Raw genomic sequence first — 17,656 nt, forward strand, 5'->3', positions numbered from 1 at the left:
GCTGCAGGAGCTCGGAGAAACGCGTCCTACTCCATTAGTCGCTACACCGGAAGTCGAGCTTTCATTTCTTAAACTTCAAACCAAGATTTCTCTGAAGCGATATTGCTATAATTGAGGTGATGATTTTTAAATATGGTTTTCAGTACATTTTGCCTTGATTCCATACTTTAGTGATATCACTAAGTTGACAGGTTATGGCAATCTTAATAATTTCATAATTTTGGCCTCTCTGCTGAAGAATTGCCCATATATATGGGCAAATTGCCCATCAATCATCACCACTGGCATTAACAGAATTAGTTGAAGAAATCACCAATTCCATAGAGCAGAAAAAACATGCAGTTGGAATATTCATTGATTTAAGGAAAGCATTTGATATAATAAATCACAACATATTAATAAAAAAAACTGGAACAACATGGCATCAGGGGTATAGTTTGTTATAGATTGTTCTTCCTCATGTTTGGACATAACTTTTGGTGTTCCCCAGGGCATTAGGACCAAAGTTTTTTATACTATATATCAACGACATACTGTATGTAGTATATCTAAAGTAATGAAGCTTGTCTTGTTTGCTGACGATACAAATATCCTCTTTTCTGGTGATATGGAACTATTGCAGGAGATCACAACAGAAATAAGTAAATTAATAATATGGTTCAACAGTCACAAATCATCATTAAACTTGAAGAAATCCAAAGTAATATTATTTGGTAACAACAAAACAAACACATAAATAAATATTCAAATAGATGGGGTTATTATAGAAAGAGTTAAGGAAATCAAATTTCTTGGAACAACTATTGATGAAAAACTCAGCTGGAAACCACATATAAAAACCATACAATCCAAAGTATCAAGAAGTATTGCAATATGAAACAAAGTCAAACAGTTTCTAGATCACAATTCACTCCGGATTCTTTACTGTTCCCTGGTTTCACCTTATTTAAGTTACTGTGCCGAGGTATGGGGCAATAGTTGCAAAAATACAATACATTCATTATTCATTCTCCAAAAAAGAGCAAATAGGATTATACACAAGGCTGATTACTGGGATCATACAAATACATTCTTACAGTCAGAAATACTGAAATTTGCAGATCTGGTGGACTTTCAAACGGCACAAATATTCTTCAAAGCAAATAATAATCAACTACCACATAATATTCAAAAACTGTTCACTGAAAGAGAAGGGAGTTACAGTTTAAGGGGTTTATTTAAATTAAACAATTATAGGGTGTGCACAACCAAGAAAAGTTTTTGTATTTCTGTTTGTGGGGTGAAGCGGTGGAACAGTTTGAATGAGGAGCTCAAGGGACGTCCAGACATGAAACGTTTTAAAAAGATGTACAAAAATTTGATTTTCACAAGGTATAAGGATGAAGGGGATTAATCAAAACTGGCTGTTTACTGTGTATTTTTTTTTTATTTTGTTCTTTTTTGAATCATCGTCTATTTGTTTTGTTTTTATTTTGTTCTCCATTGTGAGCGTGGTATTAGTAGTAAACTTGTGTAGACATATGGATATACATATATAATTAATATGATAGTCATAGAGAATTGATATCTGAATAGTTGAAGTAATTAATATACAGTGTGTATATATATATATATATATATATATATATATATATATATATATATATATAACCTATATTATGATTTATTTTTTAATTTAGTGACTTTTTGTGTGTTCTTGTTGCAAATGCTGTTTTGCTTTTCTTGTTTTCTGTTTATTTATTCATTGTTTGTTTACATGTTCGAAATAAACTATCAATCAACTGAGAATCACATTATTGATGTGTAATATGTATTACAAAGAATATGGAGGAAATGTGGTGCCCAAGTTTCACTTCCCTCCTCTCCTAAGAGTATCCAAGGAAAGACAAGGTCAATATGTTTGAGGCTTTATGTAACTGCAGGGGATGCCAGATGAAGGTTTGAAGAAAGTATCTTGCCAGCATCTGCCTAAGGGTCCCTCCTACTTGATTTATGTTGGGTTTACTCCCTTAGCCTTATCCTGAAGAGGAACATCCTACAAGGCAGCAGGAGGATTTGAAATCGGAGTTACCTTCTCCTAGTCTTTGACTGAAGGAGGCAGACCCTACAAGGCAGCAGGAGGATTTGAAGTCAGAATTACCTTCTCTTATCCTGAATGCTGGCTCAGCTCAGCCAGACAGGAAGCAGGCCATACAGATAAGAAGGAGGGCCAGATCTACAGTACCAGTAGGAATGGTAAGGGCCATTTCCAGGGTAAGGTGCCACCTCTCTTCCTATCTGCGGTTGCAGTTTAACCTCGTACTCAGGAAGGATCTGCACCTGCCTTGACTCACATATGAGCTTAAGTGATATCCCATTCCTAATCCATAGGGTTCAATATGACGTCAGTCCACCCTTTGCAGCTAGAACAGCTTCAACTCTTCTAGGAAGGCTGTTCACAAGGTTTAGGAGTGTGTTTATTGGAATTTTTGACCATTCTTCCAGAAGCGCATTTGTGAGGTCACACACTGATGTTACAAGAAGGCCTGGCTCTCAGTCTCCGCTCTAATTCATCCCAAAGGTGTTCTATCGGGTTGAGGTCAGGACTCTGTGCAGGCCAGTCAAGTTCATCCACACCAGACTCTGTCATCCATGTCTTTATGGACCTTGCTTTGTGCACTGGTGCACAGTCATGTTGGAAGAGGAAGGGGCCAGCTCCAAACTGTAAAAACAGTCTGCATGCCTAGGTGCTTGATTTTATACACCTGTGGCCATGGAAGTGATTGGAACACCTGATTCCGATAATTTGGATGGGTGAGCAAATACTTTTGGCAATATAGTGTGTATATAGTTCACTTGTCGACCTTTGAATTAAAAAAAAAAAAAAAACTATCACTGCAAATCAAGCAAATATTTTGTACTACCAGAGCATGGGTCAGTTTGGTAAGTTTGAAATGATTAATGCAGATTTGTAGGTATCTTCCTCTTTCACAGTCTAATGCTTTACTGAATATTTCTTTTGCATGAATGGAAATGGAATCTCTTGGAAGTTTCAGCTTTATTGAGCTTCTTTCCCAGTAGCCTGTTTTAAACCAGGCACGATACTAATGGCTGCATATTTACCCACATTTGCTTTTGTTATGTACTTTTTTGGTACCAGCATGTCATGCACCATGTCGGTGGGTACCTTTCCCATAGCATTGCAATATGACTTGCAAGGGTTACAACGCTCCTGGGCAACTATTCTACCCTTACCAGTATTTCTGTTGACCAGACGTCGTACTGTGGTACAGCGACTCTCTGCAGGTAAGGCTCCCTCGCGACTTCTGTAATAGCTGTTATATGCCTGATGCTCTGCACATGCCCGATGAGCATTTGCCTTTCTACCACTAATTTCCTGTGGTATTCTCCTCTGTAGTTCACTTAATGGTGCTTCTTGTAAGTTCACTGGTCTACCAACATCAAGCCTTGCTCTGCGGTTCACCCCATAATGCACTTCGTTTGTCTTCAGATCTCGAACCATGGTATGAGTAACAGACTCACGAGATGGCAACGTGCCATCTGACACCTTTGCCCGCACCATGTCAGCGTTCTTGACCACATCTTTAGTGGCAGCAACCCCAATCTTCTTACTCATGGCATGAGTTTGTTTCACTGGTTTCCATCTTGAGTATACTTCTCCTGCTCCATAACCAGCTAGCCCATCAAATGCAGGTGTTACAGCAAGATCGAACCATTTGCCAGGATCCTTAGGATTTTCAGTGACTCCTTCGATTTGTGCGAAATAGCCAGCAGGACGGAATTCCTCATGTACTGCTGAATCAACAGCGGTTGTAATAAGATCCATAGCTGCTGCACTTTCTATTCCACCAACGACCGCTCCAACTGGGCCACCCACTACAAATCCGACAATTCCTCCAGCCATGCTTCCAGCTGTTCTGGATGCAGATTTCATTGCTTCATCTCCACCTTTCTTATCTCCACAGGCATAGTGTATTGCTCCTTTCACATGACCAATGACAGGCATGCCATCAGCAAAACCACCAATTGTCTCTAACCCCTCTTTCCATATTTCTTCAGCCTCTTCATCTTCTCCTGCTAGTTTTGCACCAAGTGCAACAGCCTGTGATACAACAGGGCACCGCCTAACAAAGTTCTTCTGTGTTCTAGATGCTCCCTCAGTGTCACCACAAGCAAGCTGTACCAGCGATTTGGCTTGTGAAAGAAGTGGAATGGCATCCATGTTAACAACAAACCTGTTGAACAAAAACATTTAATTATATTTTGTCATTAAAATTCATCATCATCAACAACAACAAACAACAACAACAATAATAAATATACAAGTCAATTCAATGGATCCATATCCCCAGCCAGTGTTAAACTTGACTGTCAGGCCCAAAAAAACTAATAAACAATGTTTAATTAGGCCTTGCAAATTAATTCCAAATATGAAACCCTTTGGTGATCAGCAACTGGCAAATTTTAAAGAATTTTGACAAACTGGCCTCAATCTGAACTTGAAAAAGTATGTCAAGGTCACAGTCCTCCGAATGCTTGTGAGAGGGTATTGAGGTGGAGTAATGTTTTAAGTATGAAGGTCCTATGGCAATTTGGCAATCAGTAATCCCACAGTGAAGGCCAATTTTGATGAATTTTGACAAACAAACCTCAAATTGACCTTGAAAAAGTAGGTCAAGATCACAGTCCTCAGAAGCCATCCAAGAGGACATTGAGATGGAATTATCTTTCAAATATAAAAGGTCCTATGGCAATTTGTTGATCAGTAATTGCTTGGCGAAGGTCAATTTTGACAAATTTTATACAGTGACCTCAATTTGACCTTTAAAAAGTAAGTCAAGGTCATGGTCCTCAGAATGCATGTGAGAGGGTGTTGGGGTGAAGTCGTATTTCAAATATGAAGGTCCTACGGCAAATTGGAGGTCATTAATCACATGAAATGCGACTGAAAACTGTGACCTTGGCCTACATTTTCAAGGTCAAATTGAGGTCATTTTGATGAATTCTATCAAACTGACCTCAATTTGACTTTGAAAATGTAGGGAAAAGTCACAGTTCAAAGAACTCATGCAAACGGGTATTGAGATGGAGTTATGTTTCAAATATAAAGGTTGTATGGCAATTTGGCAATCAGTAATCCTACAGCAAAAGCCAATTTTAATGAATTTTGACAAAATGACCTCCATTTTACATTACATTATGTTACATGGCATTTAGCAGATGCTCTTATCCAGAGTAATGTATGAGTGCAAAAGTCAGGTACACAAGTGCTGAACATCTAGAAAGTTCTAGTGCCAACTGAACAGTGACAGCAATACCTAGTGTAATATGCTGTTGAAATACCAACACTCAAACAGCCAAACAAATAAACCAATCATACAAAGTGTAACTAGAGCACTCAAAGCAGCTAACCCCATGCTCGACAGTACAAAGCCTGGGTTGGTTTCGACCGAAATGCAGTTACACAGTGGGCAGGGAAGCAGGAGAGAGGTGCAGCCTGAAGAGGTGAGTCTTCAGTCTGCGCTTGAAGGTGGTCAGGGAGTTGGCAGTTCTGAACCTCAATAAGGTGGTCATTCCACCAACAGGGAACCAGGACAGACAGCAGTCTTGAGCAGGCTGGGCAGGAGCGGAAAGGAGGAGGGGCCAGGTGACCAGTAGTAGTGGAGCGTAGGGATCTGGCTGGTGTGTCGGGGTCAAGGTCAGATTGAGGTTTGACATTTGACCATGAAAAATTAGGTCAAGGTCATGGTCCTCAGAGCTCATGCGAGAGGGTATTGAGATGGACTCATGTTTAAAATATGAAGGTCCGGCGACAAACTGATGATCAATAATCGCACGGTGAAGGTGCATGACAGACGGACTGACAGACAGATCGATGGGCAGACATGCAGCATTACCATATCTCTCTCTCAAGACTGTGACAGCAGGGGATAAAAAAGTAAATAAATATATATATTAATCATAATTTAATAAAATTTATGAAAAATTCTACACATGAATGTCAAGCGCACACACACAGACACACACAAGCATTGACTGGTATTTGATGCCTGGAACTATTCTAGATATAAAGATAATTCAATCTGTGCAGAAATCACAAATCAGTAAATTTCCTAGAGTTGCTAAAAATTCTTTACCTCAAGGTAACTGGGTAATTTATTCAGTCAACCTATGGTTTTTGTTCCATCAGTATTCCTACCGGGCGGCACGGTGGTGTAGTGGTTAGCGCTGTCGCCTCACAGCAAGAAGGTCCGGGTTCGAGCCCCGTGGCCGGCGAGGGCCTTTCTGTGTGGAGTTTACATGTTCTCCCCGTGTCCGCGTGGGTTTCCTCCGGGTGCTCCGGTTTCCCCCACAGTCCAAAGACATGCAGGTTAGGTTAACTGGTGACTCTAAATTGACCGTAGGTGTGAATGTGAGTGTGAATGGTTGTCTGTGTCAGCCCTGTGATGACCTGGCGACTTGTCCAGGGTGTACCCCGCCTTTCGCCCGTAGTCAGCTGGGATAGGCTCCAGCTTGCCTGCGACCCTGTAGAAGGATAAAGCGGCTAGAGATAATGAGATGAGTATTCCTACCAATTTCAGCTTAAATTAATCTACTTTAATACGTTTCTTGATACTCAAGAACCTGAAATATAACATCCATTACTAATGGTTTCCCAGAAGTCCTGGGAAAGAAATCATGAAGCAAACAATAGTTCCCATTTCCCAGAAATAAGAGGATGGATTCCTGTGAATGTAATTCAAACTAGGGCGGCACGGTGGTGTAGTGGTTAGCACTGTCGCCTCACAGCAAGAAGGTCCTGGGTTCGAGCCCAGCGGCCGGCGAGGGCCTTTCTGTGTGGAGTTTGCGTGTTCTCCCCGTGTCTGCGTGGGTTTCCTCTGGGTGCTCTGGTTTCCCCCACAGTCCAAAGACATGCAGGTTAGGCAAATTGGTGACTCTAAATTGACCGTAGGTGTGAATGGTTGTCGGTGTCAGCCCTGTGATGACCTGGCGACTTGTCCAGGGTGTACCCCACCTCTCGCCCATAGTCAGCTGGGATAGGCTCCAGCTTGCCTACGACCCTGTAGAACAGGATAAGCGGCTACGGATAATGGATGGGTAATTCAAACTTTCAGTTTCACTTTCAAAGCCCAACTTGGCAGAATTGTGGTAATGTAATACTTAGCCTAAACACACACATCATCTAAAAATTTTATATTATTTGAGATGTAAACATCCCAGAAACTACATAGTTTAGGCAAATGAAACTAAACAGGCTTAATGTTGAGCAATATAAGATTTATTCCTCAAAATTTGAATGAGAACCTGGCGACTTGTCCAGGGTGTACCCCGCCTTTCACCCGTAGTCAGCTGGGATAGGCTCCAGCTTGCCTGCGACCCTGTAGAACAGGATAAAGCGGCTAGAGATGATGAGATTAGATGAATTTAAATGAGAAATTCAAAAGGTATGTGGATTCCATGAACGATTTCACAAATTTTCAATATGTGTGCCGCCTGAGACACAGACAGCCTTCCTCTTTGAACTTTTTGTGCCATGTCCAAATCTGCATTGCAGTTGGCAAAGTTACTAGGTTATGAAATTATATAAATTTTTTTGAAAACACCCTGTGTTTGTTTTATATATTTCAGATACACACACACACACACACACACACACACACCTCAAAAAATTAGAATACCATGAAAAAGTTCCTTTTTTTCATAATTTAATTCAAAAATGTAAACTTTCATACATTCTATATTCATTACATGTACAGTGAAATATTTAAAAAGCCTTTTGTTTTAATTTTGATGATTATGGCTTATAGCTCATGAAAATCAGAAATCCAGTATCTCAAATTATTAGAATATTCCCTAAGATCAATCAAAAAAAAGGATTTACAATACAGAAATGTCCAACTTCTGAAAAGTATATTCATTTATACACTCAATACTTGGTTGGGGCTCCTTTACCATGAATTACTGTATCAATGCGGTGTGCCATGGAGGTGATCAGTCTGTGGCACTGCTGAGGTGTTATTGAAGCCCAGGTTGCTTTGATAGTGGCCTTCAGCATATCTGTATTTTTGGGTCGGGTGTTTCTCATCTTCCTCTTGACAATACCCCATAGATTCTCTATGGAGTTCAGGTCAGGCAAGTTGGCTGGCCAATCAAACACAGTAATATCATGGTCAGCAAAGCATTTGGTAGTAGTTTTGGCACTGTGGGTAGGTGCCAAGTCCTGCTGGAAAAGGAAATCAGCATCTCCAAAAAGCTCGTCAGCAGATGGAAGCATGAAGTGCTCTAAAATCTCCTGGTAGATGGCTGTGTTGACTTTGGACTTGATAAAATACAGTGGACCAACACCAGCAGATGACATGGCACCCCAAATCATCACAGACTGTGGAAACTTCACACTGGGCTTCAAACACCTTGGATTCTGTGCCTCTCCACTCTTCCTCCAGACTCTAGAACCATGATTTCCAAATTAAATGCAAAATGTACTTTCATCTGAAAAGAGAACTTTGGACCACTGAGCAACAGTCCATTTCTTTCTCTCCTTAGCCCAGATAAGACACTTCTGACATCGTCTCTGGCTCAGGAGTAGCTTGATATTAGGAATGCGAAAGTTGTATCCCCGTTCTTGAAGATGTCTGTTCGTGATGGGTCTTGAAACATTGACACCAGCCTCAGTCCACTCCTTGTGAAGCTCTCCCAAGTTCTTGAATCAACTTTTCTTGACAATCCTCTCAAGACTGCGGCCATCCCTGTTGCTTGTGCACCTTTTCCAGCCACCCTTTTCAGCAATGACCTTTTGTGGCTTACCCTCCTTGTGGAGGGCATCAGTGATCATCTTCTGGACAACAGTCAAGTCAGCAGTCTTCCCCATGATTGTGGCTGTGTGTACTGAACTAGACCGAGAGATGCACTGTGTTCATACTGTTTTACTCAAACTCGAAATGAAATATTCTAATATTTTGAGATGTTTTTTTTTTGTGTTTTTGTACTGTATGCCATACGGATTAAAATTAAAATAGAAAAATGCTTGAAACATTTTAGTTTATGTGTAATGAGTCTATAATATAAAACATTTTCACTTTCTTAAAAAACTGATGGAAAATATTGAACTTTTTCACAATATTCTAATTTTTTGAGATGCACTAATATATATATATATATATATATATATATATATATATATATATGGCGGCACGGTGGTGTAGTGGTTAGCGCTGTCGCCTCACAGCAAGAAGGTCCTGGGTTCGAGCCCCGGGGCTGGCGAGGGCCTTTGTGTGTGGAGTTTGCATGTTCTCCCCGTGTCCGCGTGGGTTTCCTCCGGGTGCTCCGGTTTCCCCCACAGTCCAAAGACATGCAGGTTAGGTTAACTGGTGACTCTAAATTGACCGTAGGTGTGAATGTGAGTGTGAATGGTTGTCTGTGTCTATGTGTCAGCCCTGTGATGACCTGGCGACTTGTCCAGGGTGTACCCCGCCTTTTGCCCGTAGTCAGCTGGGATAGGCTCCAGCTTGCCTGCGACCCTGTAGAAGGATAAAGCGGCTAGAGATAATGAGATGAGAATGATATATATATATATATATATTTTTTTTTTTTCCTCTGCCCACATTCACTGGATATGAGCAATTGCGTGCTCTGATTGCCTACACTACTACTAGGCTATCAGCTCATATACTGTAGAGCAGTCAATCTGACTTGCATCAGGCTAATACAGTGGTGCTTGAAAGTTTGTGAACCCTTTAGAATTTTCTACATTTCTGCATAAATACGACCTAAAACATCATCAGAAATTTTATACAAGTCCTAAAAGTAGATAAAGAGAACCCAGTTAAACAAATGAGACAAAAATATTATGCTTGGTCATTTATTTATTGAGGAAAATATTGAATCATTACATATCTGTGAGTGGCAAAAGTATGTGAACCTTTGCTTTCAGTATCTGGTGTGACCCCCTTGTGCAGCAATAACTGCAACTAAACGTTTCTGGTAACTGTTGATCAGTCCTGCACACCGGCTTGGAGGAATTTTAGCCCATTCCTCCATACAGAACAGCTTCAACTCTGGGATGTTGGTGGGTTTCCTCAAATGAACCACTCGCTTCAGGTCCTTCCACAATATTTCGATTGGATTAAGGTCAGGACTTTGACTTGGCCATTCCAAAACATTAACTTTATTCTTCTTTAACCATTCTTTGGTAGAATGACTTGTGTGCTTAGGGTCATTGTCTTGCTGCATGACCCACCTTCTCTTGAGATTCAGTTCATGGACAGATGTCCAGACATTTTTTAGAATTTGCTGGTATAATTCAGAATTCATTGTTCCATCAATGATGGCAAACCATCCTGGCCCAGATGCAGCAAAACAGGCCCAGACCATGATACTACCACCACCATGTTTCACAGACAGCGATGGGAATAACAGCGTTAGAAATAAACGCCGTTACTAACAGCATTACTTTTTTTAGTAATGAGTAATCAAACTAATTACTTTTTACATCGTTATAACGCCGTTCCCGTTACTTACAATAAAATACTATGCGTTACTTTATTAAAGCTGTTTTCATCTGGCATGCTGCTCGTTCAGCCTTTCTTTACTCTGCTTTAGTGTGGGGCGGGGAGACGCGAGACAACGGCACAGTAAGCCAATCAGAGTAGATTTGGACAACATATGTAGGTAGGCCATGCCTACTGCACTACTGCGCACTCTTTCAATCAGAAGACACAGCGATGGCGAGCGCTCAGCCCAAGACTGCGCTTTCAAATTGGAAATACAGCCATTGCTTTTCATTACTTGAAATAAAAGGCAAAAATGTGTACGTGCAATGCACATTATGTCGAGGAACAAAGCGTTTGTCCTCGTCAGTGGCCAGTAATTAGTAACATAATTTTAATAACTACAAAAATATATTAAATTTGATAGATGTCTTCTCACATTGTCCCACAAAAATATTAATATAGTGTAGATAATGTTACTGATTGGTTCTGTTAAGTGTCCATTTCAGTCATTAAACACATTTAACATTCACTTTTATTATGGATTACACTAATTGAATTTGATTTTTTTTTTTTGGGGGGGGGGGGGGGGGGGGTGACAAAATGTAATGGAATAATTACTTTCCCTGGTAATTAGTTACTTTTATGACAAAGTAACTCCGTTACTAACTCAGTTACTTTTTGGGAAAAGTAACTAGTAACTATAACTAATTACTTTTTGAAAGTAACGTGCCCAACACTGTTCACAGATGGGATAAGGTTCTTATGCTGGAATGCAGTGTTTTCCTTTCTCCAAACATAATGCTTCTCATTGAAACCAAAAAGTTATATTTTGGTCTCATCCATCCACAAAACATTTTCCCAATAGCCTTCTGGCTTGTCCACATGATCTTTAGCAAACTGCAGACCAGCAGCAATGTTCTTTTTAGAGAGCAGTGGCTTTCTCCTTGCAACCCTGCCATGTACACCATTGTTGTTCAGTGTTCTCCTGATGGTGGACTCATGAACATTAACATTAGCGAATGTGAGAGAGGCCTTCAGTTGCTTAGAAGTTACCCTGTGACCTCGCCGACTAGAAGTTACCCTTTGTGACCTCGCCGACTATTACACGCCTTGCTCTTGGAGTGATCTTTGTTGGTCGACCACTCCTGGGGAGGATAACAATGGTCTTGAATTTCCTCCATTTGTACACAATCTAACTGTGGATTGGTGGAGTCCAAACTCTTTAGAGATGGTTTTGTAACCTTTTCCAGCCTGATGAGCATCAACAACGCTTTTTCTGAGGTCCTCAGAAATCTCCTTTGTTCGTGCCATGATACACTTCCACAAACGTGTTGTGAAGATCAGACTTTGATAGACCCCTGTTCTTTAAATAAAACAGGGTGCCCACTCACACCTGATTGTCATCCCATTGATTGAAAACATCTGACTAATTTCACCTTGTAATATTGGATCATTTTCCTCAATAAATAAATGACCACGTATAATATTTTTGTCTCATTCATTTAACTGGGTTCTCTTTATCTACTTTTAGGACTTTTGTGAAAATCTGATGATGTTTTAGATCATCTTCATGCAGAAAATTAATTCTAAGCTAAAACTAAAACTTCTAAGCAACTGAAGGCCTCTCTCACATTCGCTAATTAATACAGAAAATTCTAAAGGGTTCACAAACTTTCAAGCACCACTGTATATCCCCCTACTTCAAAGCCATTCACTCTGGTAAACCTTATCTCAAATGTCATCATCTTTTCTCCTCAGCTCTTCCAACTTAGCTCACTTGATTGTTTTTCCCTCTGCTCTTTTGTTGATCCCTTGCTCATGGATTTTCCCTTTTTGTATTTATGGCTTGACTGGTGTGCCTTAGAATTCATTTTTGGATGAAGTTAAGCGCTATGAAAGTACTTAGAGTCGATTGTGATTAGACTAGTAGGTATCTATCATAAAGACTGGGAACCCCAGGAGGGGTACAATCTGGACATTTGTGGACTAGTTTGATTTTACACACTTATTATGAAGCAGAAAATGTACTGTTAATCACCATCCTTTCATTTGGTTATATTTTTAAAAGCATCACAGATCACAGAAAGGGTGATCAGCAGGATGGCAGTTACTGCCCCAGCCTGAAGCCAACAGACAGTGCCATGAAGGTCAGCCTATTTTTCAATGATTTTGAGGGGTCCATATCATGCATCTAATTTCTCATGTAAAGAGTGGGTGATTAGATAAACAGGGGCATCTTTAGGAGTAGGGTTATGATTTTTGTCAAGAAAAACAAAGGTCAGATTATTGTTTTCTAATTTTAAAAATAAAGTTGAAAAGTTCAAGCCAGAAAAACTTTTGAGAAGTTCAAAGACAGAATTTTTAGAGGTAAAGTACAAGGCAAGAAAAAAGAAATGCAGCCCCCCACCCCACCATTATCTAATGACCTACCCTTAAGACCTCTCAACTCAAATCTTTACAGTGACTACGTTTACATGCACATCCAAATCGAGCTGCTGTCGGTAATCGAGCTGAAGGTCCCAGCAGGGTGCCAGAGAAATCCAATCCTACATGTACACAATGAAATAGAGCTATTGTGTGATGTACATTGTGCACCCGAGCCAAAGGTGGCACTACACGCCCCATCGTGTTGGTACACTTCCGGTTGTCGTCATGAAGAGCTATTCAAGAGTATAAACAAAGTTATCAGCAGTGTTGCCAGATACTGCTGACGTTTTCCAGCCCAAAACATGTTCAAATCCGCCAAAATGCACTTAAAACCGCCCAATCTGGCAACACTGGCAGTTCCGTGTTCACAAGTTCCGTGCTCAAGCTGTTAGGCTTGCTCTAACAGACTGTATGGCTACAAACTGTCCTGCGCAGACCACTGTTTTGTAAGACAACTTATTTTGCACAATTGTATATTTTTCTAAAGTCCATTTTTTGCTTACAAAAAAATTTTTTTTTTTGCTTACAAAATTTTTTTTTCTAAAGTCCATTTTTTGCTTACAATATAACTTATGTCTTAATAAACACAAAAAGTTCAATTGTTTTGTTTTTATTGACATTCTTCAGATGTTGGACATCTATACACACACACACAAACAAGTCACTGTATTTGTGTGTATGTACACAATTCACAGCTATGCAACAGCTGTACAGATGTATTTGGTGATACAGTAAGTGAGCTAAATTTTAACAGTGCAAACAATGCCACAAAAAGAAAGGATTCATGCCGTTGTCATGCCGACCGAGGCTGTTGTGTTTCCCGCTTGTGGTCTCGTCACTCCCGGAAGGGGCAGTGTTGAAGTAAGTAGCTCGAATACGTAGCTCAATAGGGTATACATGCACTAAGTAGCTCGGCAGAAATCGCATAATCTAGGTCGTGTAGCTCGATTCCGAGAAATCAATTTCGGTTCAATTTCAGCCGAATTAAGGTGTATGCATGGCATTTTGAACTTCGATTTCAGTCGAGCAACGGCAGAAATTTGATTTTCTCTATGTGCATGTAAACGCACTGAGTGTCTATGTTGCCTCTCTAACATTCAGGGTCAGAGGGCAGCTGGTCTTCTACCCTGCCTGTGTGAGGCTGTGATAAAGAATAGAGGGACTGCACACACTGAGCTGATGTTAGTTTCACGACAGGATTTATTCTTCAATATTTCAGAACATACTTCAGGCATCAATCAAATTGCTGTAGCTAATGGCCTTCTGTTCAGCTTCATTTTAAAACATGGCCATAGCATCCCAGAGCAAGGACAAGAACAGTTTCTTCACATTTACAAATGAACAAACAATTCAATTGGGCTAATCTGACCCAATGGTTGTTTATGTCTATGTGTCAGCCCTGCGATGACCTGGCAACTTGTCCAGGGTGTACCCTGCCTCTCGCCCATAGTTACTTGGGACAGACTCCAGCTTGCCTGCGACCCTGTACAGGATAAGTAGCTACAGATAATGGATGGATGGATAATCTGACCCATAAACACAATCTCATATTTCAGTATCCCATTAAGCACATTCATTTACAAAATAAACATCTACAAAACATGTATGCTTAGTTATTTAACCTAGGGTGTTTTCACTATATCCATTAAATGTAATAAAGCTATTTTTAACCATCTTAATAAAACAGGTTGTATGCATTGTTCTAACATGAAATGGCTTTTTATTAATCAAGCAATATAACCTCTGTTGTTCTTGGTTTCATCTTCTCATGAAAACATTTACACTTTCTTTAAACCAAAGCAATATTACTTAACTTTTAATTGCAAAACCTAAATGAACAGTGCAATTGCTCCTTTACTGGTGCATTTCTCTCTCGAGGCCAAAAACATATAGCTGCATACTTGCCAACTTTTCAAAATTCTCATGGGGGAGAAAAGTGCATGAACGACATTTTCAATTGGATGAGGGTATGATGCACGGTTGAAACGATAAAAACAGTGGATCCCAATTAATTGCAAACCATTTGAAATTTATACAATTAAAGAGTTTTTGAATTGTTTATATTGTTCTATCAATTACTATAGGTTATGGGATTCATGTATCAGGCATGAGAGAGCTCAGGGTGAAAAATCTGAAATAATACTTGTCTTGAATTTTAATATAATAATAATGAAAGGGAAGTCTTAAATCAGATTTTTAGCTGAAAAATCTCATGCCTGAATATTGAATATATACAGAGACCCACAGAAAATAAACACAAGTGATGCTTTAGAAGAATGTTTATAATTTCTTAAAATAGTCACAGTGAATGAAAGTATTATTGGATTGCATCAAATGTGTTTTCCTTCTGTAAGCTCATGTAAAAATACAGAGAACTATCATATATAAATTAAATTTTAATAAGATTTGACCAAAATAGTAACAACTCAATTAAATAAATACTGCACTGTCTTACTACTAAAATGCATCTCTCTCACCAAACACTTTCCAACAGAATTTTTAAAAAGCACTAGAAATCTTATCAAAATCCTATCGGAATGCATCAAAGGAATTTACTCATTTGCAAACTTTGAAAGTTTTCAAACAAAATTAAAAAATGGCACTATAAATACTACCATACTATCAAAATATACTCCACAAAGAAATTCACTCGAATGCAAAATTTTAGTACTACCAAATTACACTCACTAGTAATCTTTCACTTAAAACTTTAAAACTATCAAAAATCACTTTCCAGATAATTCACTTGTAAACTTTCACTTAAAACTCATCTCATCTCATTATCTCTAGCCGCTTTATCCTTCTACAGGGTCGCAGGCAAGCTGGAGCCTATCCCAGCTGACTACGGGCGAAAGGCGGGGTACACCCTGGACAAGTCGCCAGGTCATCACAGGGCTGACACATAGACACAGACAACCATTCACACTCACATTCACACCTACGGTCAATTTAGAGTCACCAGTTAACCTAACCTGCATGTCTTTGGACTGTGGGGGAAACCGGAGCACCCGGAGGAAACCCACGCGGACACAGGGAGAACATGCAAACTCCGCACAGAAAGGCCCTCGCCGGCCCCGGGGCTCGAACCCAGGACCTTCTTGCTGTGAGGCGACAGCGCTAACCACTACACCACCGTGCCGCCTCACTTAAAACTTTCAAACAAATTCAAAATAGCACTAAGACACTACCACACTATTCAAATACACTCAAACAAATTCTCTGTCATGCAAAATTTCACTAAACACTTTAGAAGTTGTACAGTTTGTTTCTGAAATGGTATGGTACTAGTTTAATTTCACACCCTAATGTCCATTATATTCTGATTTAAGGTATCTTTACCTTAAAATGTGTAACTGGCTGGTTGAAAATTTGCTTATCCATGGAAATTCATTCTCCCATGCAACCTGGTATTTGCATTCATATTTTTGCCGTTTGGTATTTGGTTTAGTGGCCATGATGAATGACTGCTTGTAAAAAAAAAAAAAAAAGGACAGCCTGGGTGAATCCTACATTACGGAAGTGACTGTCGTTCTGTTCGTTGATTGGTTAAAAATCAGTTGACGTCAGCAGTGTTTCTCATACGATTCTGATTGGATATAATCGGGAGTATTTTTAACTTGGCGGTAGGGATTTCCCAAAAGCGGGAGATTATCCAGTTTTTAACAAGTACGATCGGGAGGCGGCAGCTAAAATCGGGAACCTCCCGCTGAAATTGGGAGGGTTGGCAAGTATATAGCTGCCGTGGATTTGCTATTCAATATTACAATAGCATTTCGGGTTGTTTCGGAATAAACCACAGGTATGTCCATTTTGTTACGAATGTAACCAGTAAACGTCATATTGCATGAAAAATATTTCATAAGTGCATACTGAATTCAGTGCAGAAGTGATTCTAGAAGTTCATTGTTAACTGGGTTAGCTTTCCCCACAAACTATCCCACACCACACCACTGATCTCGGCGTAAAATCTCAATAGCTCATTGGCCAGTCAGGGTAAAGCAATCTGGCTGCCATATTACCACTCACATCTGATCGCTTCACGCTGTGCAGCAAGCACACAAATAAGATCAATATACCAACTCAGTAGTACAACCCCGATTCCAAAAAAGTTGGGACAAAGTACAAATTGTAAATAAAAACAGAATGCAATAAATTACAAATCTCAAAAACTGATATTGTATTCACAATAGAGCATAGACAACATATAAAATGTCAAAAGTGAGACATTTTGAAATTTCATGCCAAATATTGGCTCATTTGAAATTTCATGACAGCAACACATCTCAAAAAAGTTGGGACAGGAGCAATAGAGGCTGGAAAAGTTAAAGGTACAAAAAAGGAATAGCTGGAGGACCAAATTGCAACTCATTAGGTAAATTGGCAATAGGTCATTAACATGACTGGGTATAAAAAGAGCATCTTGGAGTGGCAGCGACTGTCAGAAGTAAAGATGGGAAGAGGATCACCAATCCCCCTAATTCTGCACCGACGAATAGTGGAGCAGTATCAGAAAGGAGTTCGACAGTGCAAAATTGCAAAGAGTTTGAACATATCATCTACAGTGCATAATATCACCAAAAGATTCAGAGAATCTGGAAGAATCTCTGTGCGTAAGGGTCAAGGCCGGAAAACCATACTGGGTGCCCGTGATCTTCGGGCCCTTAGATGGCACTGCATCACATACAGGCATGCTTCTGTATTGGAAATCACAAAATGGGCTCAGGAATATTTCCAGAGAA

The 17,656-nt window shown here is 39.8% G+C and overlaps 1 protein-coding gene across 8 annotated transcripts in view; it reads right to left on the minus strand.

The window, feature by feature from the left end:
* Window positions 1-17,656, minus strand: part of LOC132873613 (uncharacterized) — a 145,058-nt gene that overhangs the window by 77,042 nt on the left and 50,360 nt on the right. For 7 of the 8 annotated variants that reach the window (XM_060909341.1, XM_060909344.1, XM_060909342.1 and 4 more), the window contains one exon: window positions 3,235-4,235. The exons of the other annotated variant lie outside the window; for it this stretch is intronic. In XM_060909341.1, coding sequence (XP_060765324.1) covers window positions 3,235-4,235 — 1,001 coding nt within the window. The remainder of the gene's footprint in view (window positions 1-3,234; window positions 4,236-17,656) is intronic. 8 annotated transcript variants of the gene reach the window in all.

The sequence above is a fragment of the Neoarius graeffei genome, chromosome 25, assembly GCF_027579695.1.
Source record: "Neoarius graeffei isolate fNeoGra1 chromosome 25, fNeoGra1.pri, whole genome shotgun sequence".
Lineage (NCBI taxonomy): Eukaryota > Metazoa > Chordata > Actinopteri > Siluriformes > Ariidae > Neoarius > Neoarius graeffei.